Raw genomic sequence first — 25,390 nt, 5'->3', positions numbered from 1 at the left:
GACTTCTATTTTACATTAGTTGCTAAACCCATATATAACCACTATCTATATGATTTTTCAACAGGTAACATACTTCTCTAAATCTTATTCCTCATTTATGGACTAAAGTGACATAACTAGATAATTTCTAAACATTTTATCTCTGAGATATTATTGAGCTCTAAGTCATTAAGGTAAGGTTTTTCATATGTTAATTGCATATACTCACACTCCCTTGTTATTGTTTATTCACTACAAAATTGTTAAAACCATATATTGAGGCTTCAATTTCATTCATTTGGTTTTCAGTCCTAGAATCAAGTTCATTAATCTGATTTTCAGTCCTAGAATTCCCTTTGATTATTTTTATAGATTCTGCATATTTGGTGAAATTATCCATTAAAAAACTTTTTTTTTTGTCTCATTACCTCTATTTTTGAATATACGAATCATTATTTTAAAATCCTTTTGGATAACACCAATATTTTCATCTCTTGTTATTTCTCTTGGTCTTTGGTCATTTGGTCTAATTTCCTGTCAATGATAAGAACTTGTAAATGACTTGTAATTTTCACTGAATGGCATATATTTTATTTACAAAAAAAAAAAAAAATTGTATAACTCCAAATAATGTTAACTTCCTCCACAGAAGAGCTACCCTTTCCTCTAGTGGCAGATAGATGTGGGCGCTATAAGCTGAATCAAATCAGGGATTATGCTGATTCAAAGCTGGACCACAGTTTTGGTATGACTCCGTTTACCTTTGGTTTGCCCATTTTTGAGGCATAGATCTCCAGAGATTTCAGATGAGAGCCTATTGTTTTCACTATAGTCCCTCTACCAGTGTAACTTGAACTTTAATGATCGTTTCTCAGCATTTTGAGAATGTCTGATAACCTGCTTTGCTTTTCAGAGGCTTTGGCTTAGATGTTTAATCTTCCATTTTTAATCTTCCATTCCACGCAGTTTCAGAATTTGGGCAACTGTTTTGATGGAGAATCAAGCTATTAACTTGGAATTCTTCAAGTATTGCAGGTTTTGTTTTGTTTTGTTTTGTTTTGTTCCATTCTGAAACAGAAAAAAGCTTTTGCTATTTTCTCTATCTCCACCAGCAGAAGCCCTCAACTTGGATTCTTGCTTCCTTGCCTACAGGGAAAGTCACTGATGTTTGAACCACTAGTCAACAAACCTTTCCACAATTCAGTCCAAAAAAGGAAGGATAAAGATGATATTAATTTGTGAGTTTATGAGTTGATTCCCATGTCTTTGCAATTTCAAAATTTGGAATAGTAAATACCAACATGTTTCAGAATATTGTAAATCAGATCAGTGTCTCCTCAAAACACTCATTAATAAAAGATGAAACATTGATGGAAAGATGTAGCTCTTGTTAAATTGTGTAATATAATTGTATAAATATCAGAAACTTTATTAATTAAAGTTATTTCTTGGATTTTATTGTCATTGAAGAGATGAGATGGTGAGACAAACTTTCAAATATTCATGAAAACTTAAGTGCAAAAAATTGAAATTGTTTTGAATAAGGCATGTTATCAGGCTTACGATGGCATATCTTAGATGATTTGCAACAACATTGGTTTATCACTGTTGATATTTAGGAAGGAAGTACCAAAAACTTTATGGAGAAATTATCATTTACACACTTTTATTTATTAAAAATGTTAATAAATGTTTTTATTATAAAAATAAAATTTTAATTTATTTTAATGTAGAATTAAAAACAATCTCTAAGTATCAACAGAATAATTTCTTTGTAGTGTCTTTTCTATAAACCTTTAAAATTACTGAAAAATTTTTAAAATACCTGTAAGGTACATTATGGGCATAATTTAGAAAGTCATACATTCTTTGCTGTGATTGAAGAGTGTCTGAAGACGATGGAAACACAAAGTTATGGCAATACCTTTCTCTAACACAGGTGGATATTAAATTAGAGAATTATTTTACATTGTTTTCTATTTATTTCCTTTTGTTTATAATTCCTATATAAGTGTAAAGTATACCAGAAATGCTCTTAAAGTACTTTGAGGTAAAACTAGTGACTTTTTCTTAACTTAAAAATATAGGTGCAATGATTAGTATACAAAGATTATTTGGGAGAAAGCTTGAGTATTATACTAAATATCTCATGCTTTTGAATGGAAAAAATGAATGTCAATTAAATCAAGAAATATTCTGAGAAAAAAAAAGATTGTTCCTTCTTTTGTTAGTGTAGATTTTTGACCACATTAGAAGAATAAAATATGATATATATTATCAACCATCACAAAATAAATAGTTCAGCAAATTCCTTTTCTAGAACATAGCTATCACTCACTACTTGTCCTTATGTTAGGATGGAACTCTGCTTAAATATGTCACACAGGGACCCAGGCTTAAAAATTAACCACTATCTGTATGATTTTTCAACAGGTTACGTACTTCTCTAAATCTTATGCCTCACTTATGGAATAAAATGACATAACTAGGTAATTTCTAAACATTTTATCTCTGAGATATTATGGAGCTCTATGTCACTAAGGTAAGTTTTTCATATGTTAATTGCATATACTCACACTCCCTTGTTATTGTTTATCCACTAGAAAATTTGACTCAGTGTTATGAATCCAAACACCAAATCTCATTTGGCAATGACAAAGTGTGTTTGCATGCATACGAGTGCGTGTGTATGCCAAAGCACAAAATCATATAAATGTACATGCTGAAAGACCAAGTGAGATAGAAGTGAATTTCATTCTTTGAAAACTTCCAATACATAATCCATATTTCCTCACTTTCACTTCAACTTTGAACAGCAACATCTAGGAAGGTTAAATAGATCTAAGTTATTAATTATTAATCTCTAACTCTGCTTTACCCTCATCGTAGTGACAACAATAATAAAGTTCATTCCATCCCTACGAGGGCTTATTCATCCCTTCATTAAAATAAGACTTATGGCTGGGCATAGTGAGAGTCACTGGGGTGCTCTCCATACAACTGGAGGCATTTGAGTGCCCTAGAAATAACCAGGAAGAGTGTGAATCTCGTTTTGGGAGACAACAGGGAAGATTTCTCAGAGAAGATTATATAAGGTAGAGACAGTTCCTAGACTTCCAATAAAGACAGTTTTTGTGAAAATACACTCATAAAAAGAAGCTCTTCTCCTTCTCAAAGTACCCATACTTTCATCTATCATATCCCTTCCTTTCTTATGGGAAGATGGATCTATTCTGTTCTAAACCCAGCTGGTCCCTAGTTGCAGCTTTTACTTCCCCCAAGGCCTCGTACCATTAATTATCAATTCCTTGTTAAATAGTTAATTCATCTTCCACTAACTTTTTATCCTTCCAACTACAACTATTTTCAATGATGTCCATGCACTAAAACAAACAGAAACAAAAACAAACAAACAACCTGTCTTCCAACCTCCCCTTTACTTTAGCCACTACCTCTTTTGTACTCATAGGAAAATTTCTTGAAGATGTAATCTACTCCCACTAGCTTGCTTAAGCTTCTACTGAAAGACCCTCTCTAAGATCATTAGAGATCCCTTAGTGCTAAATCCAACAGCTCCTTCTTTATCTAGAACCTGCTTGAATACTTAATATCTTTACAACGTTTGACTTTGAGGACCACCCCTTTTTGAAAAAGAACTTTTCCTTTAGCTTTATTTATGATATTCTCTTTTAGCTATTTAAATTTATCATATAGGCTCTTCTTTCTAAATTTTTTTCTTGAAAGTTTGTGTAACCTTTTGTCTCTTTCACATTCTTCACATGTAATGATATGTGTGTTGACTTCAGAAAGTTTCAGTAAGGATAAATAACATAATGGGTCCAAAATTATTGACACATGCCAAGAACTTTAATTAATAAATGGGAGATATTATTATAATCATTGTGTTCATAGTAATATATTCTAGTCTAACATAGAGATGACTGCTGGATCCAAGCTCTAGGAGCACTTTAGATCACAGCACTATCCAATACACTTTTCTATGAAAATGTTGAACAACGCTGGTGTCCAGTATGGCAGCCATTATCCACATGTGACTTTAAAAGTGTTTGCAATGTGGCTATTGTGAAGGAGGAGCTGAAATTTTTAATATTACTTGGTTTTAATTAATGTAAATTTAAATATCCACCTGTGACCAGAGACCACTCTATTGGATAGTACAGCTCTAGACCTTTACTTTTAACTTAGAGGACATTCAGTTTGCAGAATTAAAACATGTCTAACATGTATAACATGTCTAACAACCAGCTTCCCCTTCTATATATTATAGAACAAGCTAATTTTCTGAATTCCCTATTTCAATTAATGGCGTCAGCATTCACCAAGGCAGCAATGTTCAAATGCTATGAGATGTATTAGGATTCATTTTGAAATGAAAAGATCATGACTTTTGAATCAAACACACCTGGCTTTGAATAGGGCATCTCCATTTCCTTGTCATTTGACCTTGGACAAATTAAATAACCTGCAAGAGAATCTTTTTTTTTTTTTTTTTCATTTGTAAAATAAAAATAAATATGTGTATCACACAAGGCTATTATCAGAATTAAATGGCATAGCATATGTAAAACACCTGGCATAGAGGCTGGGCATATAAAGCGTATATATTTCATAAATATACATTACCTCTTTTCTTGCTTCCAATTTCAAATGGATTAACAGATTCTATTGATCTCCTGCTGAAATATTTTATGAGTCTTTCCTCTTTTTCCATTCCTATTGAATATATTCTTATTAATCTTCTTCTCATCAACTTTTTCCAGTAGAATACCCTCTTAATCAATGCCTCTTCCCCCATTCTCTTTTAGTAATATCTCTTATCCAATCCATAATCTAAATTTCTACAAAATAGCTTTCCAAAATATTGGTCTGATCTCGTCACTCACTATTTATTGCTTTATAGTTTTACTACATGAGTATGTAATTCTGTATTACATGGTTCTAATTTGTAAAAAGTAAGTGGTACCACAAGTGTATCATAGTACAAATAAGTATCCTTCTGCAACCCTCAAACCTGAAACTTTGGAGTCCACAATTTATAATTTTAGTTATGCATAACTCTCATTTCTTTATTTTTATATTTACGGCTCATATAAAAAATAAGTTACAGTTTAGTTATTTTCTTGATAAACATTTAAGGCTACTTTGAACAGTCTAGTATATTTTTCCTAATGAACACACACAAATTTTTTCTAGGATATATACCTATTATATGGAATAAAGTGAGCAAATACTAAGGGTACAGATCATTGATTTTAACATATGTATACACCTCTGTAACCACCACCAAAATCAAGTTACAGAATGGTCCCAGTATCTCAGAAAGCCATTATTCCCTCCTGTCCCAGAAACACAGTTCTGAGTTCTATTACTCTATATTCATGCTCTGTAACTTCATGTATATCAATGCACTCTTTCATGTCTAACCTCTTTTCCTAAATATTAGGTTTATAAGATTCATCTGTGTCCTGCATGTAGCTTCATTTCTTCCTCCCCACTCATTGCTCTTGAGTATCTACTGTATGAATACTCCATGACTTATTTATCCATTGTACACCTGACGTGTATTTGAATTAGTTCCAGTTTCTTATTATTAAGAATAAAACTTTCATGGAATGAACACATGCGCTCATTTCTGTTCAGGTTTTTCCTAAGACTGAAATTGCTAGATCACAGGATAATACATTTTTAGCTATAGTAGATACTCTCCACATCGTTTATCAATGTGGATTACCAACATACATTCTAACCAGAAATTGCTGAGAGTTTCAGTTGCTCCACGTCCTCCACAATACTTGAAATTCTGGTTGCGATTCTCATAGGATTCTTGTGATATCACATTATGGTTGTGCTTCTATTTCACTGATAACTAATATTATAAAGTACCTTTTCATGTGATTATTATCATTTGAATATCTTTCATAAAGTGTATTTTCATGACTCTTACCCATCATTTTGTTCTTTTCTTTGTCTTTTTGTTTTTGATTTGTAAGACCTATTACATAGTCTGGAATGAATCATTTGTTGAATGATGCATTGCAAATATCTCTACTAACTCGGTGGCTTGACTTTCCCCTCTTATTGTGCATTTGATGAAAATAAGTGCTAAATGTTCATGAATTACATTTTTACAAATATTTATTTTATTGTTAGTGATGTTATATTATACCATTTAATATTAACTCTAAGTTCATGAAAATGTTCTCCTATGTTTTCTTCTTTAAGCTTTACTATTTTAGATTTTACATTTATTTCTACGATCCACCTGAAATTAATTTTTGTGTATGGTTTGTGTAGGGTCAGGGTCCATTTTATTTCCATATGGATATTCAATTGACCCACCACCATTTATTGAAAAGAAAATCATTTCCCCCACTGAATTGTGGAGGTGGCTTTGTCATAAATCACGTTACCATGTATGTGTGGGTCTGTTTCTGGAAACTGTATTCCCTGCCATTGAAATATTTATCTTTGTACAAACAGCATACTGTATAAATTGCTGTAGTCTGAAAATAAGTTTTATGGCTAGTAAGTCTTCCAGTTTTGTTCTTTTAAAGATTTCCTTTCCTATTCTAGATTCTAGGTCCTTTGCATTTCCATGTACATTTTGGAATTTGTTTGCCAATATCTAGAAAAATCTGCAGGATTTTCTAGTATACATTACACATTTCTTTCTAAGAATTGTCTTTGATATCTTTGGTATGACATATCTTCACTACTGTTCAAGTAATGTCTAATCTTGATAAGTTAGTCGCATGTTTTAAATTTACAAATATTTGGAAAATTTTTGTTTTTCTGTTATTGATTTCTAATTTGATTTTGTTATGATCACATAGTCTGTACATTTTCAGCCTATTGAAATGTGAAGAGATATGTTTAATAAGACAGATTTTGATCAGTTTTGGTAAATACAGTGCATGCACTATTATGTGGTAGTGCCTCTCTCCTCAGGACACAAATGATGTCTGCGTGCTTCTGTGACAGATTGTATTTTCCAAAGATTGGCCACACAATAACCCCCATCCTACATGTTCCTTTACAATGTGACCATCACATTTTTATCAATAAGAAGTGGGGTCTATGTCTTTTTCGCTTGAACGTGGTGGACTTGAGATTTCCTTATAACCAAAAGTATGCTGTGGAAATGATACTGTATGACTTACAAAGTTAAGGCAGAAAGTGCATACATTTTTGCCCTGCTCACTGGAACACTTAGTTTTGGAGCACTAAGCCACCACCCACTAAGAAGTCTAACTACCTTGAAGTCACTATGCTGTCAGAAGTGAGACCACATAGAGAGGCCATTGCAGGTGTTCTGGTCAGCAATTCTAATCTGTCTTTCCCACCAAGGCACCAGACATATAAGTAAATGAACCTTCACGTGATTCCAATCCCAAGATGTCAAGTCACCTATAGTCTTCAAGTCTTTTAAAACTGAAACTCTGATCATCATGAAACAGAGCAAAGCCTCCCCCTTCCATGCCTTTCCCAAGATTCTGTCCCACCAAAGTTGTATAATAAAATAGTTATTATTTTATGTCTCTAAATTGAGAGAAAAACAGTTATTTAATACCTAAAAATGAAGGGCTGCCATAACAAAAGCCTGAAACATATGGTATTGGCTTTGAGATTGGACAATGAGCTAAAACTGAAAAAACAAAAAAGAAGAAGGGCAGATAAAAAAGACTCTTGTTATTTGACTGTGGACAATCTAACAACTGTTACGTGTAGCAATATGACACATACAAAATGTACCTAATGAACTAGTGATCTATCTAAGAGCATTTACCAGCTATACAATTTATTTTCAAACTATACCAGTTTATACAGTATGATGTTTGTCATGTAAGAAATCGGACTAGTCTGTGGCCACAATGCTGTGTGGAGGTCAAGAACTTGAAGATACCACATGTGCTGTTATAGGCAATCTTAGTCTTTGATCCTTCCCAGCTCAGATAAAAAGACATAGGGTTAAATAAGCCTTCAAGTGAGTTTATCCACCAGTCTTTGTGTCATAATATTATGAATTTGCGGATTTAAGTTATTTGATGGCTTTCAATCTATGCAATTATTACCTTTTTTGAAGCTCATTGGCTTCTCTCTCTTCATAGCTGGATTCATTGTGAAATGATTCTGGTAGTAATTTCTTTCTTGCTCTTTGGTGTAACAAGATGTTATACTCTCATTTTGACATATCCTAGAATCAGACATTTTCCCAAGGAACTCTGTTTTTGCGTGTGTGTGTATGTGAACAATGATATTTTAAGAGAACACTCTAGGTACTGAGAATGATCATTGCTACTCAGTTGCGTACTGTTTCTAGATGGAGCGAATATATGTATATAAACAACAGAAATAAATTATATGTAGATATAAATAATATTTAGATATAATTATATTTAGATATAAAGAGATATTTATATTATATATATACATAAATATGTGTGTGTGTATATAATCATCATGGATTCATACAGATACCTCCAATTCAAGACTAAAAAGATTACATAACATCCTCTATTATCAATATCTTTTTCCTTCCACACTGTGAATCTTCGCTTTAATAGGTAGAGAGAACAATAGCATCAGAGTATTCTATTATTAGTTATTTGTTTTACACAGGCAACAGTCTAAGACTAACAATAAGATTACTGAATTTATTATTTTCATGTGCTGTCCACTTTCTCCTCCTATTTTTTATAGGTGCACTGTATCTATGTTGTCAGAGCATATAACTATTATATAAAATATTCTCATCTTTAATATTAATTTAATCTTAATTTTACAATTAATTATATATTTAACACTCACAATTTGTATTCAATTTCATGTCTCTTTAACAATTTTGAATGCTTGAAGTTTACTCTCTAGTAGATGAATCTTCAGGAAAGACATATCAAGAATATATCTTACATTCTTGTTTGTTGATAAGCCTATTGTCTTCATATTTGAAAATCTGTTTACTTAGAAATAGTCTTTAGTTCACATTTTAATTCCTTGTATGCCTTAAAGATGTTCTTCCATTTTCTTCTGACTTAAGAAGTTGACGAAACTACTGATGTTAACCTATTTTTTTGTCTTATAAAACATATGCTGTTTTTCATAAATGTCAAAAGGGTGTTTTCTTTATCTCTAAATTATAGTAATTTTGCTAGAATATTTTGGTGTTGGTCTTTGCGGATCACTTTTTCTTAGTTATATAATGTATTAAATCAATATGTGTTAATTTCTCTCAGAACACTTTTCATGAAATACAATTTTATTTGCTCTCTTCCCTCACTTTGATTTTCCTTTTTAGAAAATCCTATTTTCTGTCGTTGGATCTTCTTTGTCCATCTTCAGTATTTGTCAATTTCCCTCAAATACTTTATCTTTTTCTCCATTTTTTATAAATTTTAATTTTTTCTTCTTTTTCATTGTTAATTGGTTTTAAAGTGTTATCAGTTGTACTTATTTGTTCTTGGTTTCTTTTTAGTTTAGTCTTAATTGCAGATACTATTTTTTCCCTTTAATATATAATTATTTTCTAAGTTCTGGTATCTTCTTTCTTTTTTTTTTTTTTTTAAGAAGTTGAAAATTTTATTATTAAACTGTTTCTTATTTTCCTGCAAGGCTGTTGCTTCACTGTATAAAAATAGCACCAGCAAACACAGTATATTGAAAAATTAAGATAGTAATGCTCTTCACTGGACACTATACAACTAAAAAACTTTTCTCCACTGTCATTTATTTCCAGCAGCAAGTTCATTGAGTATTTTGACCCAAATCCAGGGATGGCTGTAAGCAAGTTACAATATTATATAAAGTTAAGATAACAATGTTATCCTTGAATTACATAATTTTTATAACTAGTTTTACCACAGATAATTTCAGGAATTCTGAGTATTATAACTGGAGACTAGCCTAAAAATCACAGGGTGTTGTGAAAAAGATGCATAGTGTTGATGTGAAATCATTAGGAAGTTAAGGGGTATTTTCTTCAGGCAACATTGTTGTAAGTAGTTTCTTTTGCTAAAAGTTGCTTTTTGAAAATCTATCCACCACTAATTTAAGACAACTATGCTAGATTAAGTTGTTTCAAACTAGTTTGTTTAGGGGTTCCATTTTCACTCCTCAATAGATTTTATGTATTTCTCATACGCTTCTTCACTCATTAGTTCATCAAGTTCTGAAGGGTTACTGAGTGTCATCTTGATCAGCCAACCATCTTCATAACAAGATTTGTTGACAAGCCCTGGATTTTCTGCTAGAGCTTCATTAATTTCAGTTACTTCTCCTGATAGAGGAGAATAGAGTTCACTAGCAGCTTTCACACTTTCCAAAGCACCAAATTCCTCTTGTTTGTTCAATTTTGTCCCAACTTCAGGCAGACTACAGTAAACAACATCTCCCAAAGCTTCCTGTGCAAAATTGCTGCTTCCCACTGTTCCAACACCATTTTCTGTTGTTACCCATTCATGTTTGTCTGTGAATTTACGACCCGACAGCAGAGCGGGGCTGGTGCGCAGCGCCCGGACGGCGCCCGCCCTTAGTCCCCAGGGCTGCGGCGGGCAGGGCGCGTTGGGCGCAGAGATGGCACGCAGGCTGCAGACCGCGACCCGCACTATCGCTGCCACTCGCAGCGCCATGTTCGTAGCTGGTATCTTATTTCTGAGTTTTTCTAATTCTGAGTTACGTTATTATTTGATTCATATAGCACTCTCTTATGCCTTTTAGCTTTTTTTCTAAGTCATGTTCTTCTGGTGTGCTTTTGTTGTCTGCTAAAAGGGACATACTTTTAGTCCTTGTTACCTTTTATTTTTTCTTCTCTTCAAAGCCATACAAAACAAATATATACTGTAGTCTTTTGAAAAGAAGAAATCCATAATTTTAATGAAGTCCAGTGTATTATTTTTTTCTTCTTTGCATTATACTTTTGGTGTTATATCTAAAAAATCTTTGCCAAAACTATGGACATAACAGTGTTTCTCCTATGTTTTCATTCAGAAATTTTATAGTTTTAGGTTTTACTTTTCAGTCCATTTTATCTTTTAATCAATTTTTGACATGGGAATTTGTTTTTATTTTTGTTTCCTAATGAAGAGCCACTTGTTCTAGCAACTTGTTTTGAAAAAGGTGATCCTTTCTTCACTGAATTGCCTTTGTAGCCTTGTCAAACGTTTGATCATGTGTGTGTGTGTGTTTTCATCCATCTTAATATGTCTTTATGCCAATATAAAGTCTTAATTACTGAGGTTTTATAATAATTCTTGACATAGGATATTTCTGGCTCTCTAACTTCATTCTTCTTTTTCAAAATTGTTTTAACTATCTTAACGTCTTTGGAGTCCCCTATATATTTTAGAAACAACTTGTTAATATCAACCAAGAAATTCTTTATAAATTTTTCTTGAATTGTGTTACTCTTCATCAGATTTCTTTCTAAGTATCTATTTAATATTTTTGTAGCACTGTAAATAGTATTTTTAAAAATCTCAATTTTGATTGTTTGTTGCTAATATATAAAAGTACACTTGCTTTTATAAATATTGGTCTTATATACTTGATCAATTTTCTTATACATTCTGGTAGGGTTTTTTTTTTTTTTTTTTTTTACACATTTCATCTACATAGATGACCATATTGTCTTTAAACAGAGAGTTTTGTTTCTTCTCTTTCAAACTTTGTTGACCTTAAAAATAAAACAGTCAGTTATTTTACCAGCAAAAATGAATTTACTCAGGAATAACAGAGGAATGGCAATTCAGAACAAGCAAGCTATAGCAAAAGTCATAAGCAAGTCCAACAAAGAATGGAGAAAAACATTAATCTATAGAGAAAAAGAGGAAGTTGGGAGGGGTTGTTTGGAACAAAAGTCCATCAGAGAAAAGTGAGTGTTCAGGGTGATGACAGTTTCTCATTGACTGAGTTACTGGGGTATTGGATTTCTTGTAGGAGATGCAAGGTACATATTCTCCTGTTGGGGCCTATAATTGATGATTCTTTCCTATTGATGGTTCTTCTGTTAGGGTCTATAATTGACAATTCTTCCTATAATTAGACACTGGGTTGTACTTCATGAGAGCTCCCAATTCTGGCGCCCATCTCCATTTTAGTGAGGTTTCTCTTTGTTAATTTTCACAACTTTGAATATAATTTTTTCCCTGCTTACTGTACTATCAAAGACCTCTAGTGCAATGTTGAAGAGAAATTGTGAGAATAGATATCTTAGCCTTCTTCCTAATCTTGGAAAAGCATTCTATCTTTTACTATTAAACATGAAGTTAGCTGTATGTTTTTAGATGATTTTAATTAGCTTGAGGAAGCTTATTTCAATTCCTACTTCACTGTTTCTAAAAGAAATGGATGTTAGCTTTTGTCAAGTGGTTTTTCTATATCTATTGAGATGTTCATTAGCTTTTTATTCTTAATCTGGTTAATACAGTGAATTATATCAATTTATTTTTGAATGTTAAAAAACTTGTATTCCTATAATAAACCCCCCTTTGTGTTGAAGTATTGATACAGTAATTTTAAACATTTACTTTGCCAAAACTTAAGAATTTTTGCATCATTGTTCATGGAGGATAGCTGTCTGTAGTTTTCTTTATTTGTGATGTCTTTGGCTTTGGTATAAGGGTGATACTGGCCTCATAAAATAAATTAGGAAGCATTTCCTTCTCTTCAATTTTTCTGGAAGAGTTTTTGTAGAATTGGGATTATTTCATCCTTGATTTTTAGGTGTGTTTCATTACGAAAATTTCCTGGACCTGAAGTTGCTTTTGTTGGATTGATTGTTTGACAAATGTTTTAACAAATAATTGAATTTAATAGACATAAGGCTACACAAGTATCTGTCAGCAAATTTCCCCTTTCATCTATGTTTTTCATTTTTTGACATAATTAAGTTTTTAAATGATAGTTATTTATTTTTCTTTTAATAACCACATAATCTGTATAGATGCCACTTTTGTCATTCATGATATTGGTAATTTATGTCTTCTCTCTTTTTGTTCTTATTGGTCTAGCCAGAGGTTTATCAATGTTATTAATCTCAAAAAGCTATATTTTGGTTTTATTGATTTTTCTCTCTTATTAGGCTTTTTGTTTCAGTGATATATTTTATGATTTTATTATCGCCCCACTTCTGATTACCACAGTTACGTTTGCTATTCTTTTTTTTAGTTTCTTAAAGTGGAAGCTGAAGTAAATGATTTAATACAGGTTTTTAGGGTATTTATTAAAATAGTGATTTAATACAGGTATTTAGTGTATTTTTCATCTCAGACACTCCAGTTTTCATTTCTAGAGGCTTGATTTAATTTTTAATTTTTTAACACTCTACATGCCTCTACTTAACTTTTGGATCATGGGGGACATGGTAGTAACTTTTAACATCCTCGTCTGCAAAGGCTAATATCTGTGTCAGTTCTGATTTAGTTTCAATGCATTGATTTTTCTCCTCATCATAAGTTTTATTCTTCTGCTTCTTTGAATTCTTTGGTACCAAATGTTGAGCTCACCTTTCTGTGATATTCTTCTGTCTTGAATCTTAGTTCCTCAAGTCTTTGCTGTCTATGTAGTTCTCAAATAACTTCACACATACCTTTTTTTTTTTTAATCTAAGTTTTCTAATTGTTTTTACTAGATGGTTGGTACAAAAGAAGCTATCCTATCATTGCTGGTAGTGGGATTCACTAATTATTTCATTTTGATTAGAAAATAAAATAACAGTTTACAGAAGAAAGTTATTACTAGCTGCAAACAAGTTGCTTGATAGTTAATGCTCCTTAATAGGATCAGAATTTACAAAAGTTTCCCTTTTGATTTTTGGAATGCTGGAACTCTCCCCTAGCTCTTGATTCCATAGAGGCTACATAATAGATTGATTCCACAGCAAAACTTCAGTTGCAAAATCTCAACCAAAAAATTGTCAACTCCTGGATGGCAGAGACTTGGTCATCTTTGATTCCCACTGTACCTAGTCCAGCTTCTTGAACTTTATTTTTGAAATAAAGTCATATTTTGAGTTTAAATGATTATTTTGGAGGTCAATATTTAAAATATTTTAAAAGCATTTAGTATGTGTTGATCACTGTGTTAAATGATTTAATTATATAATCTTGTTTACTCTGCACAGCAATATTATACTGTAGGTTTAAGGCAGGGTAAATTCAAATCTTTCACCCAAACACTGTTATTCTCTCCCCAAAAGGCAACATATCTAGTTTTTGCTTTGTTCACTTGAAATCAAATCACAAATTACATATTTAATTTTTTTATATCCTAGGAGTTACATTAGAAAATTAGATGATTGGATTTCTGACAATTTTATTTTCATTTGCCTTTGAGCAGAGAATGTATTTTATTTTTTATTTTTATTTTAATTTAATTTTTTTTTTTTGAGAATATATTTTAGAGTTAGAGGTTGCTTTTGGCCCCTACAAGGGTTCTGGCTATACTATTACACTTCCTATTCTCTTCCCAGTAGCAGTAAACTAATTGTGGCTTAGATCCTGCTATTATTCACCCATCCCTTATGCCAGGTGAAAGTTTGCTTGGCTTAGAGTGTACACCCCCTCCCTTCTACTCTCTTCTACTGTGAACTCCTTCTCTGTGCTTCATTTCCTTCCTCTGACAGCCTAGCCTTCAGCTCTCATTGCTTACTGCTTACCTTGACCAGGAGCTCCTTTATTACCTGACAGAGTGCTTTGCCTGCCATGACTCCCTCAAAAAATTACATTGATTTCTTTCCCAAAGGAGCAAATCTAGCCTTAAATTCTGTCACCACCACTATTTCCCTGATCTGAAGATAAGGCTAGAATTTTATAGCTCCTTCAGTGCAGACTACACACTGTAACTCAGAAGAGGCAAGAGATCTACCAGGTGAGGTCATTCACTCAGACGGAATCAGAGCTCATATCTCTTGGTTATACTTGAGTATAATAATAATAAATCATAAAATACACTGTGCACACCAGAAAAGAAGGAGAGTCTACTTACCTATGCAAATCTACAGCATTATATACAGGGAGCTTCTAAAAAGCAGAGGCCCAAGTAAACATATAAAGATATACAGTATTTTCACAATTCAAAGATGAATATTTTTCAACATATTAATATTTTTGAACCTTATTATCGTTAATATATATACAATTATAGCACTTTTTACTTATTTGTTTTTCCTGAACAAATTTTTAATTAAAGTGTCTTAGAATCCAGGAAATTAGTGTTTATCAATTTGTCTGTAGATATTTCTCTCAGTGTTTACTTCATAGACTTCAGACTCATTATCCAATTTTGCTCTTAGTATGTGATTAAATCATTTTATGTTGACAGGTTTTCGTCTTAGCAATGCACAAATAAGTTCAGGAAAATAAAAAAATCATTTTTTCCCCTTCGGCTGTAAATATCTTTGTTTATAAAAGAACTTATTTATGGTAGCACCACATAATATTAATTGTGTTAATATTTTTTCTACTTTAGTCATAATAATAGCATTGTGATTAAAATAAATGATATATTTGATTGAAATCATTCAAATAATTTTGTATGGATTTATATTTTCTTGGGAAAAGTGCTTATGATCTTTTTATTCATTTAGACTATTGAAAGAAAGGCAAAACAGGTTTAAAATGGGTATAAATTATTCATAGTATTTTTATTCAATTTGCCTTTAAAGAAAAAAAATCAAATATATTTTTCTTCAGCCTTTAAAATGGAGATTTGGACTCTTATGCTCACTGGATCAGTAACATGATGTCATGAGGAATTTGAGTTATATCACGTCAGTTTTCATACAGAGGCCCTTGTCTCAGAGCTTTGCCACTTTCACAGAAAGAATTCCTACGTTGACTATGAAAATTATACTTAGACTTAATTTTGCAACTATATAAACCTATCCTGTAGTGGTAGGCACTAAATTATGGGTTCTTAAGTTTGGTTTCACGTGATTTTACTTGCTTTGTTTTCACTATTTGGTATGATATTGACAATAGAGAATGAATTATTATGCACTTATGGTCTCTCTTCTATGTGCTAGTATTCTGCCAATGTTAAAAGAAATTTAGTTTGATAAATGGAAAATAAAAACCATATCTGTAGTTAAAGTGTTCAAGAGTTACACTTTATATTCCTTTAAAAGTAAAAATAGAAACTTCACATGCTGAAAAATTGCCATGCACCAAGAATTGTAAACTTGTAATTTCTCCATCAAGAGAGCCAGAAATTCAACATATGTAAACACTATAGTCTGAACATCTATTTCAAAATCATCCTGAAAGATGTGTTAGTAAATGCACTATATGTCTTGTATAATCTGACTTTAAATTCAAGATGTCCAGGAATTTGAGATGTTTTAAAATTAAAGTTTTAACGTTTCCACATTGTTAATTTTAAAAGATCTAGTATGCCAAACCTAAACAGCATTGTTGCATGTACTGATGTAATGTTACATACTAAAACACTTCTGCATAATTTTAGTTATTCTGCTAATGACTTTTTATGCACTTAAGTTAATATCCTGAACAACGATTGCTCTTTAACTTTCTCATGCTAGATCATGGGAATAAAATTTGTATTTTGTTGCATAGGAAAATTTATTCAGGTGACTTTTAACTAAGAATATTAGGTACCATGACAAATACAAATAGTGGAAAAAAAAACTGTGCATATGACATGTTCTTATTTTTACATATTACTACTGGTAATGATACTATAACATGGTCAAAATGCTATAGATAGAGTTCTGAGGCCTTTAAATTGTAGACTGTGATAAGATTATGCTCTCTTAGTGTCCATAATACTGCCTAATAAAGTGCCTAATAAAGATTCAGCATGTATTAGATGTGCTTTGGCAAAACCAATTTATTTGCCTAGACCAGAGGTATAGATTTTGTGATCATGCCTCCAACATGTTTAGTCATTTATTTAAAACCTATTGAATACTATTGAACTATTATATGCATTATGAAACAGATACAAAAGAGGAAAGGAAAAAGTGAAGTAAAACTGAACATCAGTAGAACTAGGTTTCTCTTAAAACTTTGCTCTGTAGACCACCATGCTAGTTTACCGAAGCCGGCCGGTTTTATCTGTAGAAATGTTACCCAAACCTACACTTAGTCCAATGAAAGGATTTTTTAAAAACTGTAAATAAGTGTAATTCCCTTTACTCTTCAAGAGTTACTCCTTCTAGTCTACTCTAGTCTAGTTTAATCTATTCTTAATTCTATATTTCTGAGCATTTTATGACTGCTCCTATTTTCTTGAAACTCACAACATGTGACTTTCTTACAACTGAACGGAGTTCTCTAAATATGGACACCAATATCCCACAAAAGGACTCCTATTATTAAGAAGTTATATAATTTTATGTCCAAACCAAGACACGGTTAATAATTATTCAGTTCACTAAAATAACAGGCATAAACAGCGCTGTCGTGGGAAAATAACAGCTTATATTTATATGACCAATAATGGTTACTATGAGGTATAGGTAAAATAACTATTCTCCCACTATATCTCACCTGAAGCTCTTTGTTTATATGAAAATTGCTTGTATATAGTTGTTCCAGTTTCTAACTCATTAGCCTACCATTGTCTTTTAGCTCCCTCTGAGTTTCTCATAAAAAGACTTGGTCTTCGACATTTCATCACTAGTTTCTTCCTTCTGAACTTTTAAAATCTTTCATATAATAACAAATTTTTTAAAGCATTGAATAAAATATGTTGTTGTGGTTTTTTTTTCCTCTTCTTTTAAACAGTGGCCAGACTAAAATGTATAGAGTGGGAAACGTACCAGACAAAAAAGTGAGTGTGTGGAGAGGAAGTGTGTAACATAAAGGAAAAAGCACAACCCCAAAATGTTCTTTGTTGAATACACGCAGCAAAATTGCTGTTAGGGGCCAGTCTAGTGAAGACTTGAAGCAAAAACAATTGTCAGTTTGAGAAAGTAGAAACATTTTTCTCTATGCCCATTTAATGACACTACTTTAGAAAGAAAAAACTACTCTGTTTTTTCACTTTTATTTATGCTTGAGTTATAACAACACTACATATAACTTTATTAGGCCAAGTTAACGGTATCTGACACATTTTAGTGGATAATTCTTGTCCTCTGTAATGCTAACTTCATAACTGCTTGGAGTGAGAGGTACATCAGGTCAGAAGACAAGACTTGGCTGGACTGAACCAGCTAAACTGAAATTAATGGGTTTTGATCTATCAGATTTTAGAGTATATTTTAATTTAATTAATTTTAGTTTAAATTGAGTTCATTTCTCAGAAAAATTCTTAAGAGCACAGTTAATTAGCTATGGTCCAAATTTGCCAGCTGATTTTAATTTGATGAGGGATTTCTACTGGGCCCTTAATTGCTATATTTTCCTTTTTAAAATCACAAATTCAAAGTCCAAGAAAAAGCTGCTAGCAAATTACATTAATGCATTACAAAGAAAGCATATATTAACAAGAAAAATTTTTAGAACTGTGAGCATTATTTTAAAAAAATGAGAATTTAATATGTGTGATAACAGAACTGTAATTATGTTTTTCAGATATCACTGGAAGTTCAGTAGGAAAAAGTCTTTGCTTATCAAAAAAAATGCATTCTACTGAATGAAAATGTTACAAAACAGTGAGCATAATGCTTTTGAGACTGGTAAATTTAAAGGATATTTTTTTCATTTCAATTAAAAAATGCAACTACTATCAAAAATATTTTGCCTATGTAAATGTTCCTTTCGAAAGATACATGGCAGAAAGTCATCTTAAGCAGTCCATTTTCATCTTTGCTGTTTCTTAGACGGTATTCTATAAAACAAAATAGTACATATGTTTGTCTTAATTATCATTTTAAGACTAGAAACTTCCATAATTTTTTTTAAATAGAAAGCAATATGGACCATTATACTTACACTGAGTCAGAAATGCAATTCATATTTCTATGGGGAGATTATGGAAGAAGAACAATGTTTTTATTTAGAAGTTTGAGGTGAACTATGGTGAGCCAATCATTACAAGCAATATATCAAGAAAATAAATCTTAAAATTAGGTAATGATTAGATATATTTTCATAATGAGCCTATAGTAATGGAAACTGTTGCCTAAGGCATCTAAGTTATTAACAATTTGAAAATTTGTAATTATCGTTCAAATGTTTTGAGATTTCATGAATTGTTAGGTTTGGAGTTAAAGGATTTTGAGTTTAAATAGTATTATTTTACTTGCAGATACTTTCAGGACCCTTAAAATATATATTATAGTGGTCACTGTCCTGAAGATGTAATCTGGAATCGGTCAAGTCCAGGAGTCTCCACTAAGAAGAATGGTCCTCAGAAGAAATGTCTATCCCGGGACATGTACATTGGATTTTTATTAGAGAAAAATAGACTTAAACACAGAGATTTTGAAGTTGTTTGTTATGGCATTCAGCCTGTTGTGACTAATACACTTTCCAAATAACATTTATTCTGTGTCCTAGAGAATGAAGTGAAGTCAGTTATCGAAAAGTGATAAAAATGACTACTATGGAAGCAGAATATCTAGTTTAAAATAGAGGAAATAGAAAGTGCAAAGGACAAGAGGAGGGAGAGAGAAAGGAAGGGAGGGACAGAGAGAGAGACAGAGTGCTACCGTACCTTGTTTAGTAACTGTAAAGTGTAGTATCTGTAAGTCCCATATTTACTCCCTTCCTACTCTCCCCTTGTTCACTGGGCTCTAACCACATTACCTTTCTCTCTGTTCCCTAAAGACACCAATCTCTTCTCTGCTCTGGCTATTCCCCCTGCTTGAAATGTCTTCCCTGGAATCTTTGGCTAATTCCTATTCACCCTGAGTGTCTCAAATTAAATGATTCTTCCAAGAAGATGTATCTCCTGAAAATCCAGTTTAAATTAGACCCTTATTGTTAGTCTCTTTAGAGAACCTTGTTATTTTCCTTTAAAATAGTTATCACCATATGTAAACATGTAATAATTTGGATATTACATTTTAAAATATCGGTTTTACACATATTAACCTGAACGAAAGTTTAAACTGAACTTTTATTTAAAATTTAATTAGAAATTAAACTGACTGAAAACTGAAAAATACTTGCAACACAATAAGTATACAATATTTAACAAATGGAGTGACTTATATGAGATGAAAATGGAAAAAAATTAAAGGAGAGTTTTTGTAAGTTACATGTTTATATTTTGTCTTGGTGACAGTCAGGAGCCACTGAGGGATTTTAAAACATTGAGTTATATAATCACATTGGCCTTTCAGAATGATTACTTATTTTGGAAAGTGAATTGAGAATGAGGTAGGGTGAGATGGTGTTAGGTAAGTCTAGAGGACATTTTTTCCATAATCTATGAGATAGCTGAAGATAATATTAATTTAAAAAGCATGAGTGGGGATCCAATGAAAAGCATAGAACTGAAAGATGCTTTGAATATAAACTAAATGGAGAAAACAGTATAAGAAGACAGTATAATGGAGAAACACCCAAGTTTAGTCTTGGCCACTTAGAAGCTGTGTGACTTAGCTTTTCTTAAGACTCAATTTTCTCAGCCAAATAAATATGTGTTTTCTTTAGCAGTTTTCAAACTTTTATGTCAGCAATAAATAAGTAAATAAAATGTTCTGCCATGCTGGAGCTTAATTGATTGAATTAGAGAATGGGGCTCTAGAGCTCCAAAGCCCCAAAGTCCCCAAGCCCTTCTCATGTTGCCTTTCTTGTGCCTCACACTCTTCCCTGAGGAACTCTTGGGATCTGAAGAGCCAATGAAAAAACAATTGATCTCTCCTGGACCTCTCTATTTGGGTGTTATAGATGCATCCCAAATTGAACTCATAATCATATTTCAAATCTGTTTTTCCACATATTGTCTTTCTTCCTCAGACTATGTGTTCTCTGGGAGTTAGCCTATCCATTCCCAATGCTTCCTTTTCCTTTACCAACTATTTACTAATTACTCTCAGATCTATTATCTCCCTCCCATATACTTCCTATGAGGTCTAGTTACCAGCATTAAGATGACCTACTAGCCCATCATACTTAGTAAATTAAACTCAATATATAAACCCCATCTGCACACCTTTTCTAATCCTGTATTCTCTCGTTAGAATGAATTCCCTTATCTTCTATTGAGGTGTTCATGTGAACAACTTAGGCAAGTGTTAGAATCCTCTCTCTGTCTGTCTCCTTCTTTTTTTCTCTCTCTCTTTCTCTTTTGTTTAAATGTAAATGGTTAAGACCTCAACTTCAATCGCAGGAGAAATATCTAGAGAGAAATTATAGTGATTCAGTACATCAATTAAATAATTATTGAAACAATGGTAAGAGATTAAATCAACCATACAATGGATGTATAATGAATGATGAGAAGATACTGGCCGGGGGAAGCCTCTTGTAAAGTTCATTTTAAAGACTAGAAAAACAACAACAACAACAACAAATCAATCAATAAATAAACAAACAAACAAATACATAAGTGTGGGAAAATGAAACTGGAGGTAAGAGGAAACCCAATAGAGTGTTAAACTACAAAAGCCTAGAGAAGAGAGAGCAATCAACATTGTGATATCTGTAGACAATAAGACAGACAGGGAAATTTAGTAACAAAGAGAGGGTAGAAGTTCTTAGTGAAAGAAGTTGGTGGAATTCTGAGCAGAGCATTCATGTTTTAGTGTGCTGAAAGGTAAACAAGGGGTGAAGGAGGATTGGTACAGACACCTATCAGGAGTCTTGGCCAAGAAAGCGAGGATAGCAAGTCGTAGCATTTCTGAGCCTCGCTTTTCTCATCTGTTCAATTATCGTGTGTTAAAAATGATTAAAGAAGCCAATTCAGATCATATAAACAAACTTTAACACTTCATGAAGCAGGCCGTCTCCTTTCTGCTAAATGCAAGAAGGGGCAGAAGGCAGGAAACTTTTATAAGATAGAGAATAAAGAACAAGGAAGAGAAAAAATAGAAAATACCTGATTGGCTGGGGCCACATAGTTAACTTTGTTTGGGGTCTGAAGGCACTTGGCATTTGGGGATTGGCAATCTGGATAAACTGTGTTTCTGGTTATAAGGCACATTTACAGGAACAAAAAAGTTATCTGAATTTAGGATTGCTAATGGGGGATCCTGGCAGGAGCAACTCCCTCTTGGGTGTAGAAAGCTATTTCAACATGTGATGCATACTTTGTCTTCCTTACAGATTTTGTGGGTAAGACTGGATCTGTGGGGTGGCTTTAGAAACTTTCCAAATCATTTCTAAATCCCTGAAGTAAGCACCTCCTCTATGTGCAGAAACATGCCTTATGAATATCAGCACATTTTATTAAAATTATCTAATTTTGGAGATTGAGATCTCTTTGAAGATAGGTGATATCTTATTCATTTTGTAGCTTCAGACTCTAGCACAGTATCTATCACATAGTAAGAATAAAGTCAACGTTAATTGTGTTTCCCAAACTGAAGTTTGGTATGCCACTTAAATTCTGTGAAACTAAGGGTTAATGCCTTTGTTCCCAGCCAAGATACAAGAAACAGATAAAATTAAAAGGTAGAAAAGTGGATGCCATTCAAAAATTTTATCCAGCACATCCTTCCTTTTCTCTTCCTCTCAGGGATAGGACAAGGCTGAGTAGTTCACTAAACCCACCACTGGCCTGCCATACTTCTAGCTTTCAGTTGTTAGCATTTATTTTGGATAAAGATATCTATAAGAAGACACACATGAGGCAGTTTCTCTCCTCAATCTACAAACCTGGTTTCCATATCTAATGAATAAAAAACAGTCATAGTGGTTTTTAGTAATATTCTAAAATCCCAGAAATATGCTGTACTTGCTATATGCAGAAAGAGATTAAGACCCTCAAATCAACCTCCTTCTATATAGCAGCTCTACTATAATATGATATAGAAAGTTACCTAGATTAGAACATTTGCAAAACTCTTAGAGTTCCCTGGTTTCAGATGTTATAGTACTTTCCAACTTAATTAGAAATTAATTTGGAGTATGTGGAATCTTTAAATTTTTCCTTTGCCTAACATAATGTTTGAGACTTGCTCAGAAAGTTTCCCTTGTTCTATATGGCACAGAATGGCATGGCCTAGGGAGGTATTATTTTATCCATCAGAAATATCCCATTGAACCAACTGAAGCCCATGGCATCCCTAGGAGAGGGAATCAAGGTTAAAGAACCTTTATGGATCTCTCAAATTAAAAGAAATATGGAACATAGGAGCCATGGTACATCAGAGTTCTTCTAAGCTCTAAATGATGATTGAAATCAAATATAATTTAGTATTACTTTGAGTCTGCACTGTCAGGGCCTGGCATTGCTCTGAGCTCACCTCCTCAAGAGGCACCACTACCAATATTGCCCATGCTACAGTTGTCCTTCAAACCAGATGTGTGTTAACTGTGTGTTATATAACTTCTGGTTCCTTTAGCCAATATGCCTAGTCCAACTTTCTTTTCTCCAAACAATCACATCCTAGGATCCAATGTATAAATCCAATATTGCATGTCTTGTGCATAACTGTTTTAAAGAATCTTATTTTACGTACCAGATGTGTCAGAATGGTGTACATTGTTACGTAAATAAAAAGAAAAGTCTACATATAAATAATGCAGTCAACTATCTAAGTGTCATATCTACTAAAACACCAAATAAACTTTGAAGAGTAAAGAAAAACAAAAACAAAACCAAAAACTCTTGTACAAAGCTGATCCAATTCTTCACTCTAAGGAGGTCTGGGCTGTGGGTGGAAAATAGGATTTTGGGGACGCCAAATTTTCTCCAAAATTTTCCCTTCTTCTTAGGGTACCTCAGACCTGTCACCAGATTTTTCTTTTTTTCTTTCCTCTCTTTTAAACCATGCATTATAACTTTGAAACCAAAAAAAAAAAAAAAAAAAAAAAAGGCTAAGTTGATAAAGAAGAATAGAAAATCAGAATGATTTTCTCCAAAAGAGAAGAAAGACATTTTAAGGGATAAGATGATGGGGTATGTTTTTAACAAAGTTTATCAGAGCTTATATGATTTATTTTTCACCAAAATAATGACATCTCAGCTCATATCTTTTAAAAAATGAGTCCAAACATATTATATTTATATACAATGACAGCTATTGGTGATGCTATGACTCAAAGCCTTTTGCCATTTCTCTACCCACTTTCCGTGGCCTTGGGTGTCTTTGCTACCAACAGCCCACACTCACTACTCTTCTTTGGAGAATTTCCCTCCTTCTACTGGAGTCAATTTTTGGACGGTTGCAGAGACCCGGAAGTCAGTGCCTGAGTTTATACCACTCTACACAAGCTCACTTGCCTCAAGATGGAACAACACTGAGGTATAATTTGAACTTCATAGATCTTTTGCAAGATCAGACTGAAGCTAGCCTCTGAGGGAAAGACTTGACCTGAAATCACTTCCTTGCTTGTTCCCCCTCACCCACCTTCTTTTTTCTGTTCCTCCCAATTCCTTACTGGTTTCTCCTGGGATCAATTCTTAATTAATCACTTGCACACAAATCCTTTTCTTAGGTCCATTTCTGGGGAATCCAATCCAAGGGAAGTATTATGTAAAAATACTCCTGTACAATAATTGATATATTTTAGAATTGTCCAATGAATGATCTCTTTGTGAGAGAAAATGCATATATTCAATGAATTCATTAAAGATATATTTATTGAGAAGCTACTGGGTACCAAGCACTGTAGTAAGAACTTTGGACATAGGAGAGAGGAAGATCTCTCCCTGCTCTTATTCTACTGACAGACACAAGCATTAAATGCACAATATACTTAATTAGAGATGTAATTATTTCTATGAAGGAAAAGTGCAAGGATCTATGAAAGCAGACATGGTGGAGGGGTAAACTAGACTGGACTGTCAGAGAAAGTATCCCCAAAGAAGTAATATTGAAACTGAAACCTGAAGATGACTAGGAGAAAACCATATGAATAGGATGGGGGCGTTTCTCCAAAGGGGGGAACAGCCAATGAGAAAGTCTTGGGAGCAGGATAGAAGACCAACATGGCCCTGGTAGAGTGAGCACTGGTGAGTGATGTAGCGTAAGCCTGGGGAGGTGGGCAGGTGCCAAATCATACTTTTCCTCATAGTCATATTATGGATTTCTGTTTTATATTAAAAGCAATTGGGGGACTTCCCTCGCAGTCCAGTGATTAAGACCTCATCTTGCAATGCAGGGGCCTGGGTTTGATGCTTGGTTGCGGAGCTAAGATCCCACATGCCTCGAGGCCAAAAACCATAAAACAGAAGCAATATTGTACAAATTCAATAAAGGCTTTAAAAATGGTCCACATCAAAAAAAAATATATTTAAAAAAATAAATAAAATAAAAGCAATTGGAAACCCTGAAGAGTTTTAGGAAGAGAAGGGACATGATCAAAATATTACT

At 32.9% G+C, this 25,390-nt stretch overlaps 1 protein-coding gene across 1 annotated transcript; it reads right to left on the bottom strand.

Annotated features, from left to right (window-relative positions):
• Positions 1 to 10,103: 10,103 nt before the first annotated feature.
• On the bottom strand, positions 10,104 to 10,625 carry LOC130705535 (glycine cleavage system H protein, mitochondrial-like). The gene has a single exon (XM_057532222.1). It carries the CDS (start codon positions 10,623 to 10,625, stop codon positions 10,104 to 10,106), a length of 522 nt encoding a protein of 173 aa, XP_057388205.1.
• Between the last annotated feature and the right edge of the window lie 14,765 nt (positions 10,626 to 25,390).

This window comes from Balaenoptera acutorostrata, chromosome 17, assembly GCF_949987535.1.
Source record: "Balaenoptera acutorostrata chromosome 17, mBalAcu1.1, whole genome shotgun sequence".
Lineage (NCBI taxonomy): Eukaryota > Metazoa > Chordata > Mammalia > Artiodactyla > Balaenopteridae > Balaenoptera > Balaenoptera acutorostrata.
This window is presented reverse-complemented; position numbering and strand designations above follow the sequence as displayed.